Consider the following 27,569-nt stretch of genomic DNA (forward strand, 5'->3'; position numbering starts at 1 on the left):
CTGCACTGCTACCAAGCCTGGAACTTCTGAGGAAGACCTGTCCTATCTTGGATGTCCGCCGCTTCTTAAATATCATGTTGAACTTGGTCTTTGAAGTCTGCAGGTGCCATTTGTGATAATTATCAAAGAACAGAGCAGAGGGAAGCAGGCAGAGCTAGCAGAATTTTCTGTCACTGCCGTTTCCTAATAATGTCTGGTGGTGTTTAATATCTGTTTGGTTTCTATAAATTATCAGATTTTAGATGGCACATGAAGAGCTGCAGCATGCTTTTTGTCAGGACAGCACTTGGTCTTGTGGAGTGATATGTTTATTTCTAAATACAAATAATGGATTTCATTCAGCAGCATTTTTCAGCTGCGTATTATTTTTCATAACTTCTTCCTACCTCCTGATTGTGTCACCTCCAGGGCTGCTTGTAGTTGCTCTGCTGCAAGGGCTGACTCTCATTAAGGATTCAACTATTTTGTCCTACTGTTCTGGTCGAACTCAGATTATGCAAGCAACTACACATGCAAAAAAAAACCCCACAAAGCAACAAAAAACAAATGAGAAAAGCCCCACCAAAATACCTCTTGATTTTAACAAAACCCCATGCCTTTTCCCTTTACTTCTCTGCCTCCTTGAGCATGCTGTTGTTTCTTCAGATGAATTTCAGTGGGTTGGACCTTTGAGACTATCACAAATTTATCTCTGCCCTGGGTACTTCAGACAAAAGCATCAGACTTGTATCTTTGAACCACACAAGCAGAGCTTTAGGAGTCAAAGTTAAATTAAAAAATACTGTGACCACATGATCCTAAGTAAAGATGCAGTAAAAACATACTCTCATGCTTCAGATTTTTTTTTATAAGTTACCTATAAATCTGTAAGTTACCTTTAAATTTTCTTTAATTGAGCTGTAACTTCACATGCTGAGGAATCTTAAGATTGCATAAGCAATCTTAATGCTATCTCTTGTGTTGTAAGTATTATTCTTTGAAAATAATAGCTGCCTCATTAACACAACAAGATAGACCTGCTGTCTCAAGACAATGAGAGAGAAGGCTGCTGTCGGATGTCATTCGACCTTTACACTGGGTGATAAAGATGAGACGGGAGGATAAAAGATGGTTTCATACCTAAAATGAGCTAATGCTGTGGCAACAATTGGATTCTGTTCCCACCTGTACGGTGAAGTTCCTATTTGTAAGTAGTAGTATGTTTTCCCTCTTGTGTTCTACAGGCTTATTCTAGCAGCTAATAGAGATGAATTTTACCACAGACCATCCAAATCGGCAGATTTTTGGGACAGCAGCAATGAGATCCTTAGTGGTATGTACATCTTGTTGTTTTGAGTGGCTTTCATACAATTTATAAGGGAATTATGGCCTGGATTTTTTGTTATTGGGGTGGTGGTGTTGCATTTCTAATGAGAAATATGCTTCTTCCCTATACTTCTGGGGAAAACATGTCATAAGTTTGAAAGATGTGTTGTGCTATTATCTTATTTGTGTTTTAATATCTTGTGGTTTTTTTCCCAGTTTTATGTTCTTTAACTGATTTCAGTCTGAGCAGTGCAATAGAAATATATCAGATTAATTTGTCCATCACAAACAATTACTTTAGCTTTGTCAGATATGCTGAAATACTTGTTAAAATAGGTGGAATTAGTTATTCCACAGACTCAGTGTCTGTAATAATGACTTGAAACCATTAAACCAAGCCTCAAGAAAGTGAAAACTTTCTAGTTTCTTATATGTTAATAATTTATAGGCTACAGAATAATTTTAGTTATTGATCCATCAGTTTATCTTTCATGTCTACATTTTGCTAAACTGGTAGTACAGTCACTCAGCTGTCTGGTTCTCTTTTGTAGGGAATCTCTCTGAAGTCATTTTTAGGTATAATCAGTACTCCTGCCTTTTCTCAGAAACAGAAGTGAAGCTCTGGAAGACAAAGCACTGTTTAAATGCAAGATTTTGACTTTGCGAATGCTCTTTGTTGATGCTGTGTGTTATTGTCATTGGCAGGGAGGCCTGTAAGGATAAATTACTCCCACTGCACTGCAACTCCCTTGCTTCTGAAGTTCTGGCTGTAGTTTCTGTTCTGTGCCAGCCGTTCTGGATGCTGCTTCCCCTGCTATGTAGCAGTTTAAAACAAACAAACAAACAAACAAAAAACTATCCTGAAAACTGAAGGGCCCTGAATTTTTGTCTTTTATATCTTTATCAGCTCTGGCCATGTTTGGCATAAGAAACTTGTGTATTCTCCAGCAGCGGGTGTATCTGTGGAGATGCCATGAATATATGCCTTTGAGTTAATAATGTTAGTTCAGAGGAAAGCAGCAAGTTGAACGAAAATAAATCAAATTTATTCTTTGTATGACTTTAAAATGAAAACATATTTTGCACTTGCAGCAATTTCAGAAAGCAGGAATTGCTATATGTTAATCACTGGGCAGTGGTCAACAGAGCTGTATGTTTTTCTTTTGTGTGCCTTTCAGCTAAGGGAGAGAACAGTAGTAAAAGTATTGTGTAAAGATGTGATGTGGCTAAACTCAATATTGAAGTTTTGGATACTGAAGAAAGAAAGAAGTTCCTGAATAAGGATCTAAAACCTGTTCTTTTGATCTTCTAATGAAAGTTATCTTATGACATGATGATTCAGAATTAAAAGGTTTCTAACAGTATACATGTTATTAAACTAGTTTTTCCATAGAATGCTTGCTGGTTAACATGAGCTTATTACAAATAGGTAGTGTGTTGGGTTTTTTTAACTTGTACTCTCTTTCAAGAGGTTTGGTTGTGGGCTTCACTTTTGTGGATCCCCTTCCTCAATGTAAAGTACTGTTACCAGAGTCCAAGATTTTTATCAGTTACATAGCTTACTCTAAATTTTTCTGGTTACTTGTGAATTTAAACTCACAAATAACATTAATCTTCTGAGATTTGCTTTGGAGCTAACAAGCATTCTGAGCCTACTTAGTTTTATATGTATTTTAGCATATAGGCAAAGCTTATAATTTTGCTTTTACATTTAATTTTCTCATTCTCTCTCATCTATTATTGCAGTAGCTTGGAAAAATTTAATAGTGCAGAATTGGAGGGCGGGTAATTTAAGTGGGCTTACCTCGCTCGTCCAGAAAGACAGTCTTGTACCTACTGCGTTTTATCCACCCTGAACGAGACTCTGGATTTTCATTAAGAAATTCTGATTTTAAGCTTGAGATTTTTTAAAATGAATGTAATAGCCTAACTCTTACTTATTCCATTAGGTCTGGATATGGAGGAAGGAAAAGAAGGTGGGACGTGGCTGGGAATCAGTAAGAAAGGCAAGATGGCAGCCCTGACAAACTATATGCAGCCAAAGATTGATAAAAATGCAAAAGGAAGAGGTATGAAAGAGTAGAAATAGAAAAAGAAGAAAGTGGACAAACAAGCCCTGGTGTCCCAGTAAAATAGTGATGGTTACAGTATTTTTTTTAACACCACTTTATGGACAAACAAAATGGTTATGTGCTGTAAACAGAATCTGTGAACTGATGATTTTGAGTACCTGTGTGGGGAGCTTGACTTCGATAATGATATTCTAATCAAGCAGGCAAAAGTAAAACAAGGTATAGTACCTAGAGCCTGAGTTACGTTCAGACAAGAAATGCGGCACCAACTGTCTTCTCTTGACAGTAATTCTAATTAACAGTCAGAACAACTAGACAAGCATTGAGCTAGATTTAAATTACAGTAGACTTCTTAAAATGTGTATGTTGTTGTTCAAACACTTAAGCCAGGGAAACAATGCGACTTGGATTATGCTAGAGGTTAGTCTAAAAGATTATGGTAGTCCCTTCTTCCCTACACATTGATAAATCAGAGGAGCAGAAATAATAGGAAGAAAAAAAACCTCTTCCAAAAGAGTGCATCTCTGTGTGTGGTGGTTTTTTGGGTTTTGGGGGTTTGGGTTTTTTTTTAAATGTAAAAATAGATCTATTTGTCATATGGCACTGCATTGGGAATATATTGCAATGGCAAAACATGTTATACAGAGAAACAAACGGACCATGTCATTTGTAATTCATTTTAGGGTCATATATCAGGGAAATGAAGCAAGACAAGAAAGAGTTTGGTGAGGGGGGAGGAGAGGAAAGGCACATCCAGTATAGAATAGTTAGCAAATATGAATTCTGTAGAAATTTTGACTGAGAGCTTCAGAGTAAAAGTCAAGCTCTTAATGTGAACATGATACAATGCTGTAAGACTTTTAAAGGCTGGTTGGTTGGTTGGTTTCGGGGGTTTGGGCTTTCCCCCCCCCCCCCGTTATATCCTGTTGGTAACAGGAATCTTGTGTCTTACTATTTGTTTTACCAAGCCTGTCGGAACAGCGAGTTCACCCATGCAAGTTGCTCTATGTACTTCTCTTTCTTAGGTGCTCTTGTAACAAACTTCTTGACTGCAGATCTGGACAGCTACTCTTACTTGAAGAAAGTTTCAGTAGAAGGACATCTTTACAACGGATTTAACTTATTAGCAGCTGACTTGAAGTAAGTCTACAAAACATCACAGTTCACATGTCAAAGGGAGAAAGACAATAGCAGTGATGTCCGTATACTTCTTGGCACAGAAGTGTAACAGTACAGAAGCCTGCCACAAAGTAAAGCTAGAGCTCTTCCTTTTTGCTAATTGGTATCTAAGGTCCTAATGTTACTCTAGTCATAATTTCCTTTGATATTTTTTCATCTTTCAAACACTGGAGGGCTATCTTGTATTCTAATTGTTGCTTCCCGCAAAACTTCTTGTGACTCTTTCCCTAATGGGCCATAGTCAGCCTTTACCCTAAGGGTATGTGGCTTGTGTTTTGGAGAAAACAAAACCTTGGCTCCATAATTTCTCAGGAACTTTTTTTTTCTCTGAGAGGTGGCATGCTCTGGCAGAATTAGAACAACTGAAAGCTTTCAAGCTATTATTCCCATCAGAGTAACTGTATCATTAATCTGTGCTGAAACATTTAAAAAAAAAAATCGGCATGTAACAAATACCTTAACTTCTTCAAGTTTCTGTAGCTGAAGGAAGGACCCTGGATACTTGATTATAGTCATTGTGGTTGGCACAGTCCTTTCCACTGCACACGCATGTGTGTGCGCACAAGTGTAGATGCTGATTTTTCTTTGCATTATGCCTGATTCAGAAGAATGGAAATCCAGGGCTAAGTCATCTCCAGGCTATCTATCAGTTCTCAGTTAGATGCATACCATAAGCAGGTATAAATTGCCAAGAGCACACTACTGCTTTGGCACGCTTTCTGCAGAAGCATTAATCTTACTAGGCCCTGCACCATCAGGTTGTCGTCGTCTTCTACTCAGCTTTTCTGCATGCTTCTGGGAAACCACATATATTTAAAGCAGAAGGTGATAGTGTGTACTGCTTTCAGTGAAAATAATTTCTAGCACCCTATCACTAACTGGCCTTGCGTTTGCATTTTTCACTTTCTGTATTAGACCACCTTCAGCTGGTGGTTCAGACTTACCGGTCATTTCTTCCCTACTCTCCCACCTTCCTGCAAGTGTTTTGTCTTTTTTTAAGAAAGGCCTTTATTTCAAATTTTGCCAGGCTATTGGTTTTCATTTTTTAATTTGCTATGGTATGGTGGGGAAGTGAAATGAAACTCGCAGAGGTGATTGAAGTCTAAAAGGATGAATACGGAAAGGCAGACACGTGCCACCTGTGAAGATACCAGGAGTGTATTTCTGCTTTGGTGTGCCTGCTTAGAAATAAGCATATAGGTTACGTTTCCAGAATTTTAATCCAGAAGCAGGTTAGGCAATTACAGGGTTTGCTGCTTTTCTGTTATTTTTACTCTCTACTTTACAGAGTTCATTACCCCACTAGAGAGTTCCCAAAACTTTCCTGTTGCTTAAATTAATTTTTACCACGGTCAGAGGATTTGACTTTTTATGCTCTCTGCTGCGTGTTGCTTCCTGGTTAGCTTTCATAAATTGCAAGGCTATCTGTAACTGAAAACCTAACAGAAGAAATAGTCTTACTATGTTTTCAAGCAAACATGATATTCAAGGTGTGACCTAGCAAGCAGTAAGTACGTTTGAGTTTCTTTTTTCTAATTTAGGTAAATAGAGTAGTCATAATGGCTGCTAGTATAATGATATTAAAGTAGATTCGATTGACTTTATTTGTTAAGGCAATCATTCGTGTGTTGGTTTTGTTTGTTTATTCCTCCATGCGAGGCTGGTAGGGAATTGTATGCTCAATTGAATAGTCTTTCTGTGGTGATGCAGGTCATAATTCCTTGCAGTGTATCACTCTGAAAGCTATATGTGTTGATTAACTTCTCCGTTTTGATGTGTCCTTAGCCTTGGATACTCTGATGAAATGAAATTCTTGGCAAGCTAATGATGCAGAGCAATTTCTATAAGATATGTAAACTTGTCATTTTAGGAAATTAGAAGTACTCTCGAGAGAAATGTAGTATATAAATGGAAGGTACTTTTCTACGTCAATAAAAAATGTTATTGTAGTTGATGCTATTTTGTTAGGGCCATGTTACTGTTCAAAGAAAAGATTGAAGACTATTCTTAACATGTTCTTCTGTTGGGTAACAAATAGTGATTGGCTCTGTTAGTGGTGTGAAACAGAGAGGAAACTCAAATTGAAAGTGCAAATGAAGCCCTGTTGGGGAGGGCTATATCAGAGCACATGATATTGCTGACTATAGGCAGCACATTTAGAGAGAGATTTACAATGCTTGAGTTTTTGGGCACACATTTCAGGAAAAGAAATCTTTATCTTCTCTCTGTATTACTATGATGACAGTATGCTAGATGATACAGGTGCAGTGATGTGAGGAGGAGCACTGGAAACCACCATATGGGTTGTAAAATCTCGTTGTTTATTTCCACAGCTTTGTGTGACTCTTACTTTAAACATGCATGGGTTTTGACACTTTTAGTGTAATCTGTTTGCTTTGTGACATCCCATGATGTCAATTTAAACTCTATTCTTCTTTTTTTAATGAGAGTATTGTGTTGGAAAAAGTAGTTAGCACTTTTAGTTTTCTGATCCCTTCAGTTTATCATCTTGCTGTACCTGCCAAGTATGAGAGTCATGAATACTTACCCATTATGCTAAATGTACTTTTATGTTGAAGGTATGGCATATGGCGAACAGCGTCTAGTTGGAGTCTTGTGTGGCTGCAGAATTAGCTTCTAAGAAGGCAGTGTTGCTCCTCCTCCAGTTTTGACTATCGGTAGGTCTGATTAGAGAGGAACAAGGTTATCAGAAGCTGGACTGGTCTCTAAGAAAATGTCTGCTTAAGATTCAGAGCAGTTTTCCTTCTTCCTTTGTGGTAACATGTGAAATAATAGTGAGCTGCTTTTGTTGATGATCGGGACGGCATTTCTGTCGTCATTTGGGGAAACCCGTGTTTATGTCCAACAAATCTTGTTGCTACAGTTGCTCAGGCTTTCATGGGTATCTCTCAAACTTGCATTAGGGCTCTTGTGGCAGCATCTCACTCGCGTTCCATGCTGCCAAGTGTGTTATACAGACTGCTCTGAAGGGCAAACTGAAGTGGCAGCTTCTTGTCACTCTCCCAGCAAGTTCTGAGTATCTGACGGGCTGTCAGTTAGAGCCCATATTGTTTATGTGCAACAAGATCCCTGTGTAATAGGAGTGAATCTCTTTCTCCATGAGGAATAGATGAATTGTCCCTTACGAAACAAGTCAGCTGGAGGGAGGCCTTTCATGGAAACTTTTTTGCTCTCCCCTGTGACAGGCAGTTTTCAATCCCTCCAGGGGAAATGTAGTAAACTATACCATCACCCGCATTGACTAATGCGGTAACGTATTGAAAATAGAGATTATGTACTCGAATGTATTCTTCATGTTCTGATCTGGAGAGTGAAGTTTGGTTAATAATAGATGTTATCCTTGATGTGATGATGGCTAGGACTGAGTTCCAGTTGAAACTGCAGATCCTCAAAACAATGGGGTTGGAATGTTTGGAGTGGGGAATAGATATACAAATATATAATACAAAATATGTGTTTAAAAAGTGGTTTTATATATAAATTATGTATAAATATATATAGACTGCATATATATTTTTCTTTTTTGAATATGGAAATCTACAGTTGTTTAGTTACATGGCAACATCATTGAGGAGGTGAAAAAAGCAAACTGAAGAAAAGGTGTTTGGGAGAAGAGTTAATTGAACTGTTGATGGTGCAGGGCCTCATAGGTTTAAAATATCTGAACAGCGTGACTGGTATGGTTATCAAGCCAAGGCTACGTGGGAGGGATTTGATTGCTTTCCCGAGATGAGACGTAGGGGCCTTTCCAGTGGAAAGTGGGATAGGGTCAGACTGCTGGTGTGGAAAGAACGTAGATGGGCAAGTTGTCGCGATTGCTCTGTAAGCTCACTTATATTTCTTCTCACGCATTGTCTGTCCTAATAGCACCTCCTGCAGAGTGCATCTGTCCTGCTCCTTGTGACCTCCTCATGAAAATGAGGTGTCCAGGTACTTCTCTAACGTGGTCTGTACTACCACCTTTGAAATATTTCTGCATAGATCCTCAATCATTTGCAAGTCTAATGAGATGGACAGTCCAATGTCAAGAGAAGGAAAAAAGCTTCTGAAAAGCCTTTATATTTTATCTCTTCCCTCTGGTGTTACCTTCTGCCTGGCTCAAAAAGTTAGGGCTACACCAAAGAAATGTTTAGACACTGATAAGGGTAGAGCTTTAAAGCAGACTTTGTATGCTATGAGTATCCGGCAGTATTATTTTCACCATTTTATTTGTGGTAGGTGGTATATGTACAAAAATGTTTGGGCTTTATAGGTGGTGGTAGGGTGTTTTGTTGGGGTTTTTTTAGCTTCATAACAAAGCTTTCCGATTTAGCTCATGAACATTGAAGAAAAGATTAATCTGTGAACGATACTACTCAGTTGAAACTACTGTTCAGTGTTTCAAGCTGCCAATTTCATCTCTTCTCCTTGCACAAAAAATATATGTGCACGTTATTCATAAAACAATCCAATGTCCTCGTCTGTGAAATATTCACCCTGTTAGATTAGAGCTCAGTGCCCAGGGAGTGATCACTTGGTGATAACCACACCCCGTGGAGCTTTACTGCCTCATTCCCTTTTGCTTTTCCTTTCTGTTTATATTTTTGAATGTGACTTGGAGCCGCCTTGAAGTTGAAGCAGGACAGGGTGCTGAAGGACATTGCTTATATGTCATCAGCATTAAGAAGTAATTCTGGCAAACTCTGCATGGCTTTCCATCTATTACTACTGAGATTTATGCTGCCTAGAATATTTCCAGGAATATTTATTATTGCTTGCATTTTTGACATAATGGTGTATCTAAGAGCATAATTTTTATGTAGTTTTAGTTTCTTCTCTTTCTGCTGTCAGCTATGGCTGGGATTTAAAAAAAAAAAAAAAAAAAAGCCTGCTGGGTCCTATTGTCATCACTTTAATTATGCCTTTATTACTTCTCCAGTGAAATTGGTGTGTATATTTGTAAAGCTGGGGGGGAAGAGAACCTGAGCCTAGGCCAGGATTTTGAGGCTATAGCTGTGATCAAGCCTACAGTGATTTTTTTCATCTTGGCTTCTGCCTTTATGTTCAGTACTGAGGAACTGTAAACAGTAGGAAGAGAATAGGCAGAGCCAAATGATAAAAGAAAGAGTAGCTGACTGGCACACTGAACTAGATTTTGGAAGTGTCCCCATTTCAGAAGTCTCTTGGAAGGCTTCAGTCCTCTTTTGATAGAAGACAGCAGCAGCAGTGTTGCAGTGGAGGTAAGTGTAATAGAAAACACACATCTGGGGGAATGTGGAATGTAGAAACAATAAGATACAGATGTCCTGAATTAGTGACCCTGCAGTTTGTATGTATTCCCCATCTTTTTGTTAAACTCCAGGGGATCTTGTTACTGAATTTCTCAGTCGTAAGAATCTCAGAACAGATGCTAAATGATAATATTCTTTCACATAAAAAGCCATTGCTAAAGGAAGTCAGTAGTGCCTACTTATTCAGCATGTGGTCTCATTTATGACAGGACTTGTCTTACAGCTGTGTTCAAGGGCTTGCTTGGGCCATTTGTCTACCTTTGCATCTAAAACTCTGTCTTTTGAGACTGCAAGTGATAACAATTGCTCTGATCTTTTCTCTTCGTAGACCTTCTACAGCAGATACTCTCTTTTCAAATTGTTGAACCTGTATTTCGTGCACCAATAAAATAGCTTGTGTAATTGCTGGTGTCTTAACTGAGAAAAAGCCTATAATGACCTTAATGATTTTTGCTTTATTTGCTTAATACATAAAGTGCTTGTAGTATATTTATAATTGCTACTGTAGTTTTAATTTTTTTTAATGACCCAAGTGTTAATGTTAAAATAGGCCATTAGCAGCCAACTTTTTTTTTTCCTGTTTTTTAACTTTGGTTTATTTGTTCTCCCTGTGCTTAGTCATTGTATTGTATTAATTCAAACTGGATTTTATTTATGGATTATATTTTTCTAAGTACTACTTCTTGCTTTTGAGAGACAATATAAATAGTTTGCTCCATGAAACACTCCAATTCAGCAACTTCAGGTGACCTAAAATACTTTACTCACACATTGCTTTTTCTGTGCCCCTGTTAATGGAAAATGCAGTCTGCCAGTGTACTCTTAGGAGTATATGACTTCTTCTGTCCTAGCATGTGACTGGGAGCAAGAAGTCAGCCTGGTCTATTAATGACCGCTCAGCTCAATGCCCTCCTTTTGTAGCTGCCAAGGGATTCTTTCTAGCATTAGTCCTAACTGTGTGCCAACTCGAAATGTACCGAGCAGAACCAGGCTTGTAGGAAGGTGTCTAACCCCAGCTGGGATAGGCATGCATCATACAAGTTAACATCACTTTATGCTAACCATTAGCTGGCCATAAAGATGACATAAAGAATGCAGAGGCGAGGAAAGACCTGACATTGCTAAAATGGCCAGCTGGTCCTAACCAAACATTACTAAACAAGGACTTGAGAACATGAGGTATAACTTCCATTCAGTTTTCAGCCTGGGTCTAGACTTTGTTTGTATAAGGCTTTGCAAGGGCCGTAACACGCTAGGAGCAAGATGATGAACATCGTCCTGTTTTCAAAGGTTTCAGTTTTTGAGTAACTGCACTCATTCACCCAGATCTCTTCATAGAAGGTCTGTTGATCCTTTGAACTCCATGCCTTTTTTATTCCTGTAAGGTCAGTATTTGCAGCCAAATAAAGTATGGCTCAACTTCTCTGCCTATCTCACGTTTTTCCCTTCTCCTTGAAGACGTGGCAGAATCTAGTTAAGGGAAGAATGTGTGTGAGTCTTATATTTGAAATTTTAGAAAATTTGTAATAGCGTCCGTCTAGCTTAAAAGCAGAATATCTTGGTAATTTAACTGAAGGAGCTAGTTATAGGAAAGAGAGTCAAAGACTTCTCGGATATGACTATAAAAGTAGTGTCAGGAAATATACCTGTTGCTCATTTTTTCTCATACAAATATTTCTACAGACAAGTATGCTGGCAAAAAAAAGTTTGCTGAACCAGTATAATAGGTGAATATTTCATTAGAGATTTCTCCCACTCTTCCAATAATTTATTTCTAATACTTAAGCTTATTCAACAAAGGAAATGTGTGTCAGGTGAAAACAGCTGTTGTTTTTATTGCCGTGTTTACCCGCTCATGAACAAACTACCTTTTTTCTATGTAACTTTTAATTTGGAACCGGTTTGTACCTGAAGGAGTCTCAAGAAAAAGAAGGGAAGTTTGGGTTGTTAGGAATAGAATTTTTTTTTCTTCCACATGTACTTTTCAGCAGCACTTTCTCCTATTAATTGAAAATGCTACATTTCTCTGTCTTAATGTGTTTAAAAATAATAACTTAAACCCCCCTTTTGTCTCAGATTAAGAAAATACAACTCTCTTAACAGATTCCATAAATGGGTTACACAAGTTAATCTGTAGTAGTGGAACAGAAATTTGCAGCTCAAGAAATTAAGGAAAGAAGATTCTAGTCGTATCTTGTGTCTTCCTTCTACTTTGCTTCAGCTGCTTTTCTTATGGGCTATCTAGGTATTCCCAAAGCAAATACTCCAAATGGCCTTTTGACTAACATACTTTCTTTTTTTAATTGATGGATAAGAATATTTTTACTGACTCACAAGTAATATGAGAACTCTAGCAGAGACTAGTAAAAATCTTCAGTGCGTAAGAAGGAGGGCCACAACAGGGAAGGAGTGATCAATAGTCAGCGCCCTCCTGAAGCGAAAGCGTGCCAGGTGCCACGATTCTGATGTGGGCAGATGGCTGCGGAGAGTTGGGGAGGTCAGTAAGGAGTCTTGAGATCAGCATAAGGTGAATTTGAACAAGATCTTCTATTTTCCTTATCTTTGTTTTTCTTTTCAACATTAATGTCTTTTAAGCCACTAGAGGAAAGTTCAGAAAGTGCCACATTTCTTTTAACAGTAGATAAATTGTAAATTAAATAACTGAGAGCTTCCTATATGATATTTAACAATAAAAGCAACAATACACAAATACCGCCTGCTATAATTACTGTCTTCTAACAATGCCAAAAAAACTTGGACATCTTCCTGTAAGGTACCAGAAAAGTCTTATGGGTTTGGGAGGAGGAAGAGTAGTGCACAGAGGAGGAAAGACAGTTTTATTTTTGCTTTATGTGGGTTTTTTTATTCCTCCTCTTGCCTCTTCTGACTTGTATAATTAATAAGTTAATATTTCCCTCTTCATTTGGCTGTCTTGCAAAGGATGCTGTAGAACGTCTTTCAGAATGGCTTTTTAAGAAGAATATAAACAGCTAAATCAGGACTGTTTTGCTTGTTATTAAGGTTTGAGTAGCGGATGCTAACTTATGCAGAGCAATTTAACTTCCAGTACATCATTAATGAGATTGCATTCTATATACTCTTATTTGCATCAAGGCACAGATATGTCTCATCTTAGGGAAAAAATGAGGAGCTGGAAATGGCTTCTCTATTGTATTATGTTTTATGCTACTCAATCCAAATTCAATCTTAACTGCAAGTTTTGTGTCTGTTTGGGTTTTTTTAATTCAAAAAGTCTATCTGCTGTCCAAGGAGCTAGAGCTTCGGGGACAAATTAAAAGCTGAATTAGTCAGAGTGTATTTGTTGGTAACTGGAATAATACTCTCGTCCACTGTGAACAAGTGAATCACTAGAGTGAAACACAGAATTATATGATCTCATGGCTGTGTCCTGGCAAATTTAAAAAACCAACCAACCAAACAAACAAAAACCCAAACCCACCAACTGGTAGCAATCTGAGGAATCACTATTTTGTGTCAGCTGGTGGGACTGAGGGATGTTGAGAGTGAGCCATCTAACGGCAATCGGTTCCCCACCTTCCATTTCCTACAAGACACACAAGGCTTATTGATGACTGTCGTGGCTTCTTTTTTTCTTATCAATTGATTTGGTATTTGCGTTGTCAATATCAGTATGACTACTTAAAAATCTGTGCTGCTCGGATATGCTGATAGGATCTCTGCCACGTGAGAGTTCTTTGCAACGCTGGGAGCCGTCTTTGAACGTTATGTGAGATCCCCCCTGCTGAACTGTGCGCAAGACAGAGCGAGTGCTGAAGCCAGTGCCTACAATTACAGAGAGAGCTTACAAACAGTAACTCCAAGTATCTGAAAACAGCCTGAAAATGCATATCTATCACTTAAAGAACCTAGCTATGCCGTGCAACATTGCCATAAGTAGGCCTAAAAATTTACTTCTGCCAGATAAACCGGCCTGCAGTAGTCAGCCTCTTGGAATGCGGTAGCGATCCAAAAGAGATGATGGGAAAATGTTACTTGCTCTGATGGACTGTCCTTTCGTTTTGACGTGCCCCTTCCCCCCAGTAACTAACTCTTCAAAACCATACAGGCTTTTGTCATTAAGCCTGGCCGCTTTCCATGCAGCAGTTCTGGGATTTTACTGAATTTTATTACAGTTATATTTAAAAATGATAATGGTGCTATTTGACAGTGGTACAGCTAATACAGTATTTTGAGAGAAGGAGAGTAATAGAACTCATCGATTAATCTCTGGGCTGCGGTATCATAGTAGTAACAGTGGGAGAAACATCTTGCTGGGTTTGAAGATTGCATGAAATTAGAGCATAATCAAATATAGAAGCTGATGGTTTTTCAAGGAGGAATTTTTATTTATATTTTTCAGTACCGCCAAAGGAGATGTAATTTGCTACTATGGAAACAAAGGAGAACCAGAACCTGTTTTCCTAAATCCTGGTAGGTTTTCTTCAGAAAGGTCTGAATATTACTCTTTGTTATTTTAAAGGAGTCAGAATGTAGCTGTATTGCTCTAGTAATTTAGCTATTTAAGCATTGTCTTCACTAACTTTTTTTTTTTGCATTCTTTAAAAAAAAAAAAAATTAAACATCCTTAAATTCATTTAAGGGTTTGCTAGTAAGTTTCAGTAGAGAATCACTGGTTCATTAAAAGCTTCTATCCATGTCAGTGCAGCCACCTGCACGGCGATGAGTGGGATGCTCCTTTGGTAACCATGGCTGAAGGACAGGACTCTGTCTTGAGGAATGGAGTTTTTAAAGGTTCATGGACTTGACCCTGACTCTCCTTACCCAGCAGGGTTAAGGGCATAGTGTGACTGTGCTCCCCTAGGGACAGAGCTGGCTTTAAAACAAAAACACAAAAAACCAACAACAACAAAAAAAAGACCCAAACCCCCACTTTTATCTGTCTTATCAGGTGGATTGATTTAAAATACCTAAAATCCAGCCAGCTACATAGAACAATACTCCAGAATTCATCACCAGAAAGCCAATTTAAATGGACAAGGACACACGGAAGGCTCTGAGCAGTGTAGCTGGTTGATAGCAGTTAATGACGGTGGCTTATTTTGCCTGCTTAGGTTAATGGTCAAAATGTTGCTGCCAGTAGGCAAATAGTTACTGTAGCAATTACAGCACAAACTCTTGGAAACAGCTGTTGGATTTTGTACAGCTAAAAGCACAAAACAGGTTTTAATGCAAACATTAAAAAAAAAAAAAATCTGGCTGCTTGTTGTAAGGAGAAACTCAGTCCCAAATTTTAGGTATCTGCAGACTGTGGCAAAGGTAGTTGTGGTCTCCCTGCTTTAACAACAGATTCCTTTTCTATGGATGTGGCTGCCTTTAGGGAGAGCCAAGGTTTGGTAATCTTTGTGCTTATTCATTTGGATTGTGGTGAGAAATATAGGATTCTCTAGAGAGAAAGCTCCTTCTTGTCATCAAATGTTCTTTGCTGTGTTTTTCGAGAGTAAAATCAGAGGCACAAATAAATTACGATTAATATAGCTAAACTGGAAAAGACTAGACTGCAAAAATGGTATAATTGTGTTGTACCTTTTTCATAATTTAGCAAACCAGAGGTTAAAAGTAACTGCTGCAAATATGGATTAGAGTAAAACTGTGAAACACAGCACTGAATATTAGCAGAGGAGTGCTTAAGCACAGCCTGGTGTAAGATGCATGCCTGCTGTAGTCTCCTGTTGAGGAACAGGGTGTGTGTTCTATAGTGCACCTGCAGATAAAGATTAGCTTGGGAATCACTTAAATTGTATTCAGATTTGTGAAACCTGTAATGACAACTGTGAATCAGCAGAATACCCTTTCCAATTAAATTGGTGCCTGCCCGTCCCTCCCTCAAACATTATTTGGTAAGTATGTAGATACTACGCAGCTAGAAGTGGTCCACAGGGACTGTGGAATAACTTGATTGTTACTGCTTTTAAATCCTAAACTTGCTACATAACCTCGTTATTACAGATGTCATTAATTTCATGACATGTAAAGCTTGAAGTATTAAAGTTGCTTTACAGAAATAAACTCAACAATATCGTGATTATGAGTTATTTTGTGCTTAGGCTATGTGATACCCTAATGTTTCTATTAGTATTGTGTTCTGGAGGCAAAAAAAGGCTTTGATATTTCACCTGATTTCACACCACAGTGTACATTGTGTTAATAACAGTGCTGAAAAATCTCACATTCAGCTAATTTTAGTAAACTTAAAGCAATGCTTCTCTGAAGTGGGTGTTTTGGGGTTTTTTGTGGTTATGTGTTGGTTTTGTGGGTTTTTCCCCCTAATAAAACAGTCAGAAGTAGTGCTCCAGAAGAGCTGTTGAGAAATGGTTAGGTTATTTTATTATGAGTTACACACCTAGGAGACTTTTACTATCTGAAGGAGTGTTGTATTTATTTTATCACGATATGCACCTTTGATAACGTAGTTTAATGACCTCACTTATTTTTGAAGCAAAATGAAAAATGGCAATAGGATGAATGAGCAAATTATCATAAGAGATTCATGATGAATTTGCTGGTAGCATTTGTTTCTGTCCCTCAGACTGTGTGGGATAAGGTAATTATGAAGTTATTTTTTGTATAGTACATAATTTCATTTTCTTTGCTCCAGAGCTTAATAAGTTCTTTGGGCTTTTTTTTATGCATAGGAATATATGGATTGAGTAATTCTTTGTTGGATACACCATGGAAGAAACTTCAGTATGGGAAGCAGCTTTTCACAGAAGTGGTCAAGAGAAGTCAAGACCTTACCAAAGAAGACTTGGTGCAGGAGCTTCTTACAGTGATGAATAATCAAGAGCCGTAAGAACACTATAGCCAGAGTTTCCTCAAAATGCGACATGACCAGCTTAAAAATTTCATGTAGAAACTATTATGACAGAAAAGAAACTTCTGCCTTATATTAATTGACTAAAGCTGGGTGGTGAAAGGCAAAAGTAGTGTTCTTTCTCTCCACAGAGACTGACTTTCAACAATATTGATTTTTAAGCAGCAGACACAGTAAACATTATTACTGCAGTCTTAGTACTCATAGACTGTATGCTGATTTCTCTGTGCCCTTTTCTTTTAAAGATTGCACTTCTCTTAGTAAGGGTAATGAGTGCAAGACAAGGGATGTGTACGTTGCTTGCTGTAAGCTTTGTGGCAGCTCTCTGTAGGGTAAGGTTCAGTTTCTTACTGCACACAGAGTAAGCACTTGTTTATATGAGCAGGTTTGTGTTAGTAGCTGCTCGCTAGTCTGTATTGCTACCCAGAGGAGACACAGACGGTGGAGAGGCAAGCTATTTTTGAAGTAGAACCAGCTGCCTTCCTCAAAAGTGCAATTATTTTAGAGGGGGAGGGGATAAGGGAGTATTTGCACAGTCCTCTGGTTAAGGAAGTTCCCAAGAGATGAGTTTGAGTATCGAAGTAAGGTTCCTGCGCTCACTGCTGGCTACACAGCGAACCTGAGCCCGTAAGCTAGATGTTTAGAAGTAAAGGAAATTGATAGCATTTAAACGTCCAGACATGGAGCAGGGCAAAGGAGGTGCTGTGGTCTAAATTGATGTCATTGCTCACTGTCCAGTAACTTTTGTGTTTAGCCTGATTTTTACCTGTCTAGGGAGTGATTTGTTTTGAAGCAACGCTGTTTCTGGTATACAGATCCAGTTTCCTAAACTTATCAGTCAGTTCTAATGCCAACATTCATGTCTGTGGCATTTTTCAGTGGTTCAAAATAAATGTTTACTTAAGAACTCAGACATCTGAGCAATGAGGAGTAATTGGGCAGTCTGCTAAGCTGTCTTAATTACTTTTTTCATCTGATATCAGATCAAGGGATTTTTCAAAAAATTGTTATACTTTACCTTTTACTAGTAAAAAGACAAAGGTATAAGACAATACAGTCCAAATGATCTTCCCTTAATGTTCAGTAATTCAGTATGATCTCATCTGAAATCATCTGACTATAAAATGGAAATATTTACTTACAAAAAGCAATATTTGAACCTAAGACTGTAATCTTTCCAAAGCACACTTCAAGATGAAATGATCTTTTCATAATAAATACGAACACATGGATATGCACTAGCTTTGAACTTTCTTAAAATATTATATTGCGTATTACTTTGTGATCACTTTGTGTGTGTTACAGGAATTAAGTGGGTACAGTGGTTGGTGGTGGAGTATGCAATAGAAGCCCGTTCTCACGGGCTGAAGCGCCCTGCTCTGTGCCTTCCCTGTTACGTCGTGGTACGCTCCAGCCACGTGCCCAGTACCGGAGCGAGAAGAGCTTAGTTGCTCTATTCACACTAGAATTGCACCTATTCTTGCTTCTCCCTGAAACGCCCACAGGTCCTCTTCTCCACCACAACAACAATGATCCCAGTTAGATGTAAAGGTCAGTTACAGTATAACAAATGGCACAGTCTCCTCTGCAGATCAGGATGAGCTCTGAAAATGGGGCTGAATTCATCAGTCTGTTTGTCCTGCCCTCTTCCCCAACATTCACTGTACAGCTGATAGGCTGCTGAATTGTTATTATTTTATAGGTACTACTGGGTCTGTGCTAGGAGGCAGAAATGGGATTATATCTTGAAGATGGAAGAAGCTTGAAAATCAAACACAAAAACCTGCTATAATAATAGTTAAATTGGACTTCAATAAATAAAATTCAAATCTTTAATTATTGAAATAGGAAGCTGTGCTTACGGCTAGCATTTGAGAATATGTTCTGGTGACCTGAACGGAAAGCCAGGGATGTAGGGTTGCTGCAGTAACCGTTGTGACCTTAGCATCTCTTCTGTGAGATGCTGATACTTGTTTAATTACAACAAATGAAGCTTGATATGCTTTATAATAAAATTATGTTTCTAAATATCTTTGAAGCTTTGATAGGAATATATGTCAAGAAATTTGGGCACAAGCTCACCTTGTCCTCTGCTGCATCTTCACAAATTTTATTTTAAGGATTGTCCTAGGTATTTTCCAGGTATTCCAAGCAAGATCAAAGGAAGCAGAAAGGTCTTTCTTCGACACAAAAAGAACTCCTGGATTCTAACTGGAAAAATGCTGATTTATTGATGTGCCTCAAATTACGTGATCATTAAGGTTTTAATTGAAACTAAAATACAGAAAGACAAAGAATAACAAGGAAAGTGAAAAACTTGTCAAGATATGAAAAAGTGAGACAAAAGTTGAAGACCTTGAAAGAATTTGTATGGGAGAGAGCTCACAAGCTGTTTTATCTTTGGTTTTCCTTGTACTTTAGTTTTAAACACAATTCACACTTTTGTACTTTTTGAAAAGTGATTGTTATTTATCAACCACTGGGTCAACACAGCTTGGTTCAAGAGGGATGAATGTGTTAATATTGGAGAATTAATTTTTTTTTTAATTACTTTACTACTATTTTTCAGTCAATTACCGGACCCTGCAATTGAAGACCAAGGGAAGGATTATATACGTCCTATGTTGAACAAGTATGCAGCTGTATGTGTTCGTTGCCCAGGTTATGGAACCAGGTAAAAAATTCATAGTTGGAAATAGATGTGTACTGGATCAAAGCCCATCTCAAATCAAAATTATGCTGCTGTCAGTTTTAACTCTGTAGTGACTGCTTTAAATTTGTTCAGATATTAATCAAGTATAATTCGGTAAAGTATTTCCTTGCTCAGCGTTTCCTTGCTCAGTATTCTGGTGTCTTAGACTTGCTCCTGATGAGCATTTTAAGCACACATTATGGTTCATCTTTGGTGGGGAGTGTGACACAGCTTCCGTTCGTCCAAGACAAGATAGTACAGTTCTCCTGGTTCCCCAGTGTAGTAGCAGATCTGACCACCTCCAATTTTGATCTTATCAAAACATGAAAAGCTTTGAAATAATGTTTTTAGCAGAAAACCCCAATTATCTTGTATATCTGAGGAACTGCAGAACATATTTCTCTTCCAAGAGCAAGAATAGTTTCGTCTGCATAGCTAAGTTAGAGGTTTCTTTAGGCATGCCATTGTAATATGTAGCTGCTATTTTCATACATTAAAAACCTATTACTCTTGTTCAAAAGAACCGGTATTTCCCCTTCTCCCCTAACTGATGCTGCTGTTCTTACTGAGGTATTCTCACTTTCTGCTCAGACTGTTCTACCAAAGATGCAAGAAGAATAGAATAATGCAATGCATCTTGCGTTTAATCCTCGATGGGACAAAATTATAGGTGAACCCTGTTGCTGTTGGTAGGGAATTCCTTCTCTAAAAGACTGACAACAATTTTGTCAGATTGGTCTCTGGCATAGTCAGCCATAGCATTTCCACTGTAGAGATGTAAATTGATAAGCAGAGAACACTCACTTCTGTTTTTTAAGTTTTTTAAATTGGTATTCTGAGAAAGAAACCACTGAGTATCTGATCTATATCTATCTATATCTCTCTAAACTCTATAATCTGATCTACCTGTCTCTCTAAACTGAGTATCAGTCGCTGCAAGTGCAACAGGGAATCAGAGCAGTGGAGTGATGGAAGAAGGGACTGAAAATGCCCATTTGAACTTGTCGGGATGATTTCTGCTCTGCTAGTGTGGTGATGATGTGGTCAAGAAAAAAACATCAGCTAAAACCCTTGGGGATGAGGGATGGGACCCTGCAAATTTATGTAACGGACACAAGGCTTAACCCCCTACCCTTCTGTTGTTTCAGGACTAACACAGTCATCCTCATTGATTCAGAAGGACAGGTTACTTTCACAGAGCGCAACATGATCAATGCAGATGTCAACCAGTGGAAAACAAGCACCTATGAATTCAAACTGCACACTTAACAACTTTCCATTTGAATGGTTTGTAATAAAAGCAATGAGAGAACAAGCCATTAAGCTCTAGTAAATGTTTTGTGCCAGCCTCCACAAGCTAAAAATAGCAAGGAAAGCAAAAGTTTAAATAAACTGGTAGCATACCCTATCAGGCTCACAAATCCTTTGGTTAAAACCGAAAGAAGAAACTGTTTTTACATTAAGTAGCAACTTGTAATCAGAAATAAATTTTTAAATATCACCCTGCCTCCAGGGCAGGCCATTTTTGCCCAAGACAAAGTCATTGCTTTTCTGTGGGTGTTTAGTTTTTCTTTTCTTTTTTTTAATTATGTTTTAAGTAGACTCTTAAACATGTTTCCACTTCAGAGGAGGGGAAACACTTGCTGCTTTTATTGTTCTACCTGAAGGTTTTACCACACTTTGCTTTCCCTTCAACATATGCTTTTAAGATTGTATAGCTGATGCCAATGTGCATTAAACGAATGTATGTTATATGTTATCTTTGTGTTATTAACTGCTTTAGCGTTTAAAATTTTTCAGCAGTGCCATGGTGCAATGTTCTGCCTGGGGAGGGCAGAGCAGGGGGGATTCTTTACATTTGTTTTCCTACAGATAGTACAGCAATATATCTTATTTCTAAACTTGATTTAAGAGTAGATAGGAAATTAAGTTCAGTCTCTGTTCAGCTTTACTTAGTAGAAACTAAAAAAATCATGGGAGCAGACTTGCTTGTCTTTGACCGGAATAAAATTATGTGTATTGCAACATCTTGTTTCCTGATAGCCTAATTAGCAATACTGTTTTTCTTCTCTTCTTCCCCAGCAGGCAGGTAAGGAGTAAGTATCTGTTTGCAAACAGAAGCTGAATGTGAGGTTTACATATATCAGCTGTTTTATACATGTGCAATTTTGGCTTCATTTCTTTATTGTTATAATATGTCAAAACCTGGAGTGACTGCTTATAGATTTTTAGTAAAAACAGCTATTTGTTTTAAGGTGACATTATTGCAGCCTTTACATTGCTGAAAAAGTTGGGTAATAAGATGCACTTCATATGTTCTAACATCTGTGAATTAAAAAGCTATTTAAATGCATGCTTTGTTCAATTATTCAGTGCCAGTGTAGGTGATAGAAGATTCTAGCTAATATCAAGATATTTTAAAACCCTAAGTTATCTTGCTGCTACTGGTGTTCTGTTTTGACTTGCTTTGAATGCTGAATATTAAGTTAGTAATGGATCACTGCTATTTTTTTCTCTATATATGCTGAATGTATTCTTTTTAAAGGCCCGTGATTATTAATTGTTACAAAGTAGCAAGATTTCTGATGCTATTTACAAAGATGTGCAACTATTCTTCTGTACTCAAGCTTTCTCAGGTGTGTGTGTGTGTGTGTGCGTGCCAGCCTGTAAGGGAGGAAGCAGTAAATTAGACTTGCCGTTGAGGTGAAGCAGTAAATTAGACTTGCCGTTGAGGTGAAATACTGTGAAAGGCCATTCCCAGACTTCTAATTGCCAGGAGATGCTAAAGCAGCATTTAGTCAGGTATTTCCTTTGTATTTGCATATTTAAATAGCTCTAGGTAGCAGGACTGCTTGCGTGACTAGTCACAGGTTGTTCACTCAGTACTATATAAATGACTTTGTGACCACCTTGACTGCAAGACGATCAATACAGTCTTGGCAGGTTGTACGGGGTTTCAAACTCGGAGCCTTCCAGACTGTGTTTCTGAGCTGTGGGAAATGGTTAGCCCTCTTTTATTTTTTAATTGCTGTTTAAACCATATATTTGTATGAATAAAAATGTTATCGTTATTTTTAGATGCAAAGAAATAGCCATAGCTTCTTAAATTTGAATTTGACAAGTGCGTATTTAAAAACAAAACTTGGCTTCGATGGCTTGCTCTTACTGAGTGTTTGCGTATCAAACTTTTTTGTATCTTAAGAAAAAAATCGCCAGTGTACATTTGAACAAGACGTTACCTTTGAAGACATTACCTGAATGGCAAGCAAAATGCTTGCATGCCGTTTCTTGCTAAAAGCGTTTATAAGCTTTAGTTTTTATAGTAGCTCTGTAATAATGAAAATTTATTCTTATTTTTTATATGTAGGCAAAAGAAAAGCAAGTCAGCTTAGATGTAAAACCAGATGATAGTAGTGTATTTTGCTTTGCTTGAATCAAAATTCTAAATCTGGGATTTGCTTTTTCTGACAATTAAAATAAAACAAACGGTAAAGAATCGAAACCTCTAATGTTAGTTTTTATTATGTCAGAATAGTTAAGAAAGTGAGCTTTTTTGACTTCTTTTGAAGCTTATGAGAGTTTTGCCATTGGCTTCAGGGGAAACAGGATCAGGACTGCAGTGCAGGTATCAGCAAATGGTGCTTGTCCATAGGAACGATCAGGTATTCATGAAGTGCATCATTTACTGTGTGCTAATTATATTTGCAATGGAAATAAAATTCCACTGGGAAAAGTAAACTGTAGTTAAATTTAACAAAGACAGTATTTTATTTTTATAAAAGTATTTTTAAAAAGAAAAGGGAGTTTAAATATCAGTTTTAAAGGATATAAAGGAAAAAAGTGTACATAGTAAAATGCCATGCAATAGTTTCCTAAGTTTGCTTATATATAACATCTTTTCAAAGTCATAAATTTGCAAGAGATTTTTGTTCCCTGTCTTTTTTCTATCAAAGTGGTAGTGGGAGAAATTTTAAAATATCTGTAAAAACTCAATTATATTTTTTTGCTTAAAATTGTTTCATAATTGTTGTTCACCTGTGTGCTCAAAACTAGAATCAGAATAAAGTCGATCTGGTGACCAGTCTTTGTCAACATTAATAGATTGTGCACTTTTGCACATATGTTTATGTTAATTTGTCTGTAACGTTGTGTGATAAGATGAATAAAATCTTTCATGAGGTATTAGAAATTAAAGACCTTTTAAGTTCAGTCCATTTCTGGTACTTAATTCCTTTTTAAGAGGGCTGTATTTTTCTGGGGGTTTTGTTTGGTTTGTGTTGTGTGTGGTGGTGTCTTTAATTCTGTGCTGTTGCATGGTGATACTTGTCTTATCCAGGTAAGAAATTGGAAAATATTTCTTTAAAGCTAATAATGCAGGTTTGGGGCATTTTGCTTTGTTTTTCAGGTTAGTAAACAGAATGTATTGACTGGAATGTTCCCAGCCAAGTGTCACAGTAATCAGTTCTCTGAAATACCCTCCAGCTTCTGGCAACCAGTATGTGCCCACCACCTCCCCTCCCAAAAGCGAATGTCCTCTTGTTGCTAGCCCTGCCTCTCTTCCACTCCAAGCACAGCACGATCAGGTAGAAAACGGAAAGGTTCTCAAATACTGGATGCCAGAAACAAAGTCTTGAGCATCCCTCTTCCTGCCGTGACCTCGGGGTGCTTGGCATCTGCTTTCTCCCTTGCAGACAGGAGTGGATCCTTCAAATCTTAATACCAGAATGTGCCAAGAAAGCCCTTAAAGGAGGGGGGACTGGCATACTCTTGCCTGTAAAATGGTGGAGCCATCTCAGAGCCAGTTTTAGCTTTACAAGCGGTGACCTTTTCAAACTGACAGTCACTTTGAGAAGACAAGCAACTGGTATTGTCATTGTTAAGGTGGGAACCCAAATGAAATCTAGGGGAATTCCTAAATTCTGCAAAAAGAAAAGCTTTATTAACTCACAAGCCTCTAAAGTTGTCGCTGCCAATTCTTGTCTATGCAACAAGATAAATTTGGTCTGGGTTACTGGCCTCAAAATTAGGTGGCTGCATCAAATGTTTGTGGCAAGAGAAGTTATTAATTATTGGGGACTTTGAAAATTAGTATAAAGATAAATATATGTTAAAAGTACTTTGTGGGGCTCAGGTTCCCCCCCCCCCCAATGGAAATAATCACAGCAGAGATACAGTACAGATAATGCAAAGGAAAGAGCAAAACCAGTGCTTCCTTGGTGAAAAGCCAGAGCCTCACAAAATGCTACTGAAGGGTGAGAATCCAGGTTCACTGTGGGAAAAGTCTGGATCTTGGGCAGACCTGAGACTCTCCTGTTTCGCTAAGTTGAGGCTACCTTAATGTTCTGCTGCACCTGGATGTTGGGGTGGAGATGTAATTTGCCTCATCTCCCTGTTATCACTAACTGTAATTAAATACGCTCTTAACAGACCAGAGAATGAATTAGGCCTTTGGAGGTCCTCAGTATGTTCAAAGCTTAACGGATATTTATTGTTAGACATGAAAGATACCAAACTAAATATTAAGACAGAATACTGATAAGACTTGGAATACTGTTTTCATATTATCATAAGGAAATAGTAATTTCAAAATGAATTGATGAAATACTAAGCAGTAATAAGGCAATACTTAAAGCATCTTACATTTCAAATTCAGCTTGAAGAACTTAAATAATGCACATTTATGGCTTAGCAAGCGTCCCTATTTATATGGAATATTGGCTACTAGGAATTAGATTTATATCATTCAGATTTATGTAATAGAACATTGCTAATGTTCTTCACCTGGTTCATTTTCTGCAGAGAAGTCTTGTTGACAGCTACTGAGGATTGAAGAAATGGTCTGGTCTTGGTGAAAATAGAATCTGTGTTGTAATCAACTGGAAAGGCAATAGAATAAACTGAGAATTACATAAGCCATCAGGATGACTCATGCTGTGAAATGTAAGTTAAGGGGAACAGAGTGAAGAGAATGTTGAATCTATAAAATGAATCTATAAAGTAACTATCTCTAGAACATCCTGTATCAAGAACTTAGAACCTCAATGAAAAAAGCAGCATCAGATTAAAGTACTCAAATTTACCATATCTTTTAAAACAGAAGACGTAAGGACTGAACTTAGGATCATAGATGAGGGAGAAAAATAATATTAATGTAAACTTTCCTATTAAGTAGGATAGGCAAGAATTACAATCTGTTTAAGTCATATGCCACATGAATGAGAGAAAAGCAGTTTCTCTGCTGATTCACATTAAATTGTGGTGTCTTTGTACTAGACAGAGAAATGGAGAAAAACAAATACAAACTAAAAACAGATCAGAAGTTGGAGAAATGATGTGGAGGAGAAGGCCATATTTAATTTAGCAGAGAACAAATATAACGAAGAAAATCTTATGCTGAAAGATGTTCTGAAGATTATCTGCAAAAGCTTGAATGCAAAAGGAGTGGCTATTTTACAAGTAGACAAAGATGGACAGTGTAGCTTTAAGATGTCGGGGCTACATCAGGAATATTTACTGGCACTCTGAGACCTTTATTCTAAACATGAAGTATTGTGTGGCCAGATCAAGCTACTGATTATATAGAGAGATATAAAAATATAATAGATTTATAAATTGTATGTAAAATATATATTTACAAAGAATTTGGTGGAGAATTCAGATTCATCATCAGAATAGAATATCTGTTCTAATATAACTTGCATTCAACCATGCCAAAAAGGTCACTCTACATAGAGAATTCTGTAATGTATTGCTAAAGAGTGTGTGTTTTTAAAAGTGGTTATAACACAAAGGTAAAATAGACAGCAAGTAGGACTGCGAAGTTGAAGAATACTTGATGGTGACTTCAGTGGAGGCATTAGGTTTAACAGGTGGGTAAAACAAAATAACCTCTGTATTCTGAATATCTTTGCCAAAATGGCACCTTTTTCAGCATGTGTTTCATTTCCATCTCGTTCTGTGATTGATCTTATTTTCTTTCTTTGTGTCTCTACTAAATATCAGCTTGAATGATCACAGTACTTATTAAAACTGTGGTAGTTGCATTATTAAATATTTGTCTCAACAGGCAAAGCCTTGATTTTTTTTTTTTTCCCTAAAACATTATAAAAATGCACGTGAAGTCCTGATCTCTCTCCTGAAGAGTTTGAATTGGAAACGGCATTCAGTGATGTATTCTTTTGATCCAAAAAGCCACCCAAAACCAACCAACCAACCAACCAAAACCCAAAAAACCCCACCAAACCCCAAACCAGAACAACCACTGTGCGCACAGATGATAAAGCTTCCACTGAAGCTATGATTGTTACACAGGTATTGGATTTGAACTTCTTTAAATCATTTTGAGTAGCATAGAAGTAACTGTTATGAAAAGAATGTATTCTGCATAAATTATTATCTATGAAAATTAATATTAAATGTAATGATGCTACTGTACGCTTGGTCTCCGCAATTATGATTAATAGTAACTTAAGAAAAAATTTAAACGAATGTATCAGCTGGCCTTTATGTGAGCACTTAGAAGCATATTTAGTCCTCATTTAACTTGCTCTGAATTAATGGGACTTCAGCACACTCTTGATAATCATTATATGCTTAAATATTCTCAGTAAAACGTTCTGGAAGTGAGCTGGCTTTATGAAACTTTATTTTATGAGCTTGTTCTTTTTGTGGCCTCTGAGAAACGACGGTGCCTGCTAATGCAGTGAGGGGCTTTCCGAGCTTGCCTCGGGTGCCGGAGGAAGAGTTGCAGTGGATCGCATCTGACGTGCCAGCCCTCGCAGGCACAGAGCCAGCCTTGGTCGGTTCCTCAGCAGACTGTGTAAACACATTGATTGCTTCTGTTCGCTGGAGGAAACCACGTCACTTTTGAGACATTAATTAAGATAGATTAAATAATAAACTGGAGAATATGTGAGGCCAGTAGTGTCTCTTCTTGTGGTACAACATTATAATTAGTATTCAATAATTGAGGCTTTTGCCTCTCCTTAAAAGAACGCTCTTCCAAGAAGGTGGTGAAGGAGAAAGCTAGGGGTTTTTTCTCTCCCTGTTTAGCTCTGCTGTGAATAGCTACTGGAAATAACCAGAGAGCCAAGGTCTCAGTCAAATGCATTTATCCATCTCATGTTTGTCATGCCTCGCTTGAATGGCTGCCATTCAGAGAGGAATTAACTGTCCTT

At 37.7% G+C, this 27,569-nt stretch overlaps 1 protein-coding gene across 3 annotated transcripts in view; it reads left to right on the forward strand.

Annotated features, from left to right (window-relative positions):
• Window positions 1-23,601, forward strand: part of TANGO2 (transport and golgi organization 2 homolog) — a 41,066-nt gene extending 17,465 nt beyond the window's left edge. For 2 of the 3 annotated variants that reach the window (XM_082325194.1, XM_082325193.1), the window contains 7 exons: window positions 1,224-1,312; window positions 3,255-3,374; window positions 4,403-4,517; window positions 14,229-14,299; window positions 16,522-16,675; window positions 19,270-19,374; window positions 20,541-23,601. In XM_082325194.1, the coding sequence (XP_082181320.1) occupies window positions 1,224-1,312; window positions 3,255-3,374; window positions 4,403-4,517; window positions 14,229-14,299; window positions 16,522-16,675; window positions 19,270-19,374; window positions 20,541-20,661 (775 nt within the window). In that variant the 3' untranslated portion in view covers window positions 20,662-23,601. The remainder of the gene's footprint in view (window positions 1-1,223; window positions 1,313-3,254; window positions 3,375-4,402; window positions 4,518-14,228; window positions 14,300-16,521; window positions 16,676-19,269; window positions 19,375-20,540) is intronic. The other variant, XR_014229610.1, reaches the window with a different exon arrangement.
• Window positions 23,602-27,569: the final 3,968 nt, after the last annotated feature.

Source organism: Platalea leucorodia (genome assembly GCF_965183815.1).
Source record: "Platalea leucorodia genome assembly, chromosome: 12".
NCBI lineage: Eukaryota > Metazoa > Chordata > Aves > Pelecaniformes > Threskiornithidae > Platalea > Platalea leucorodia.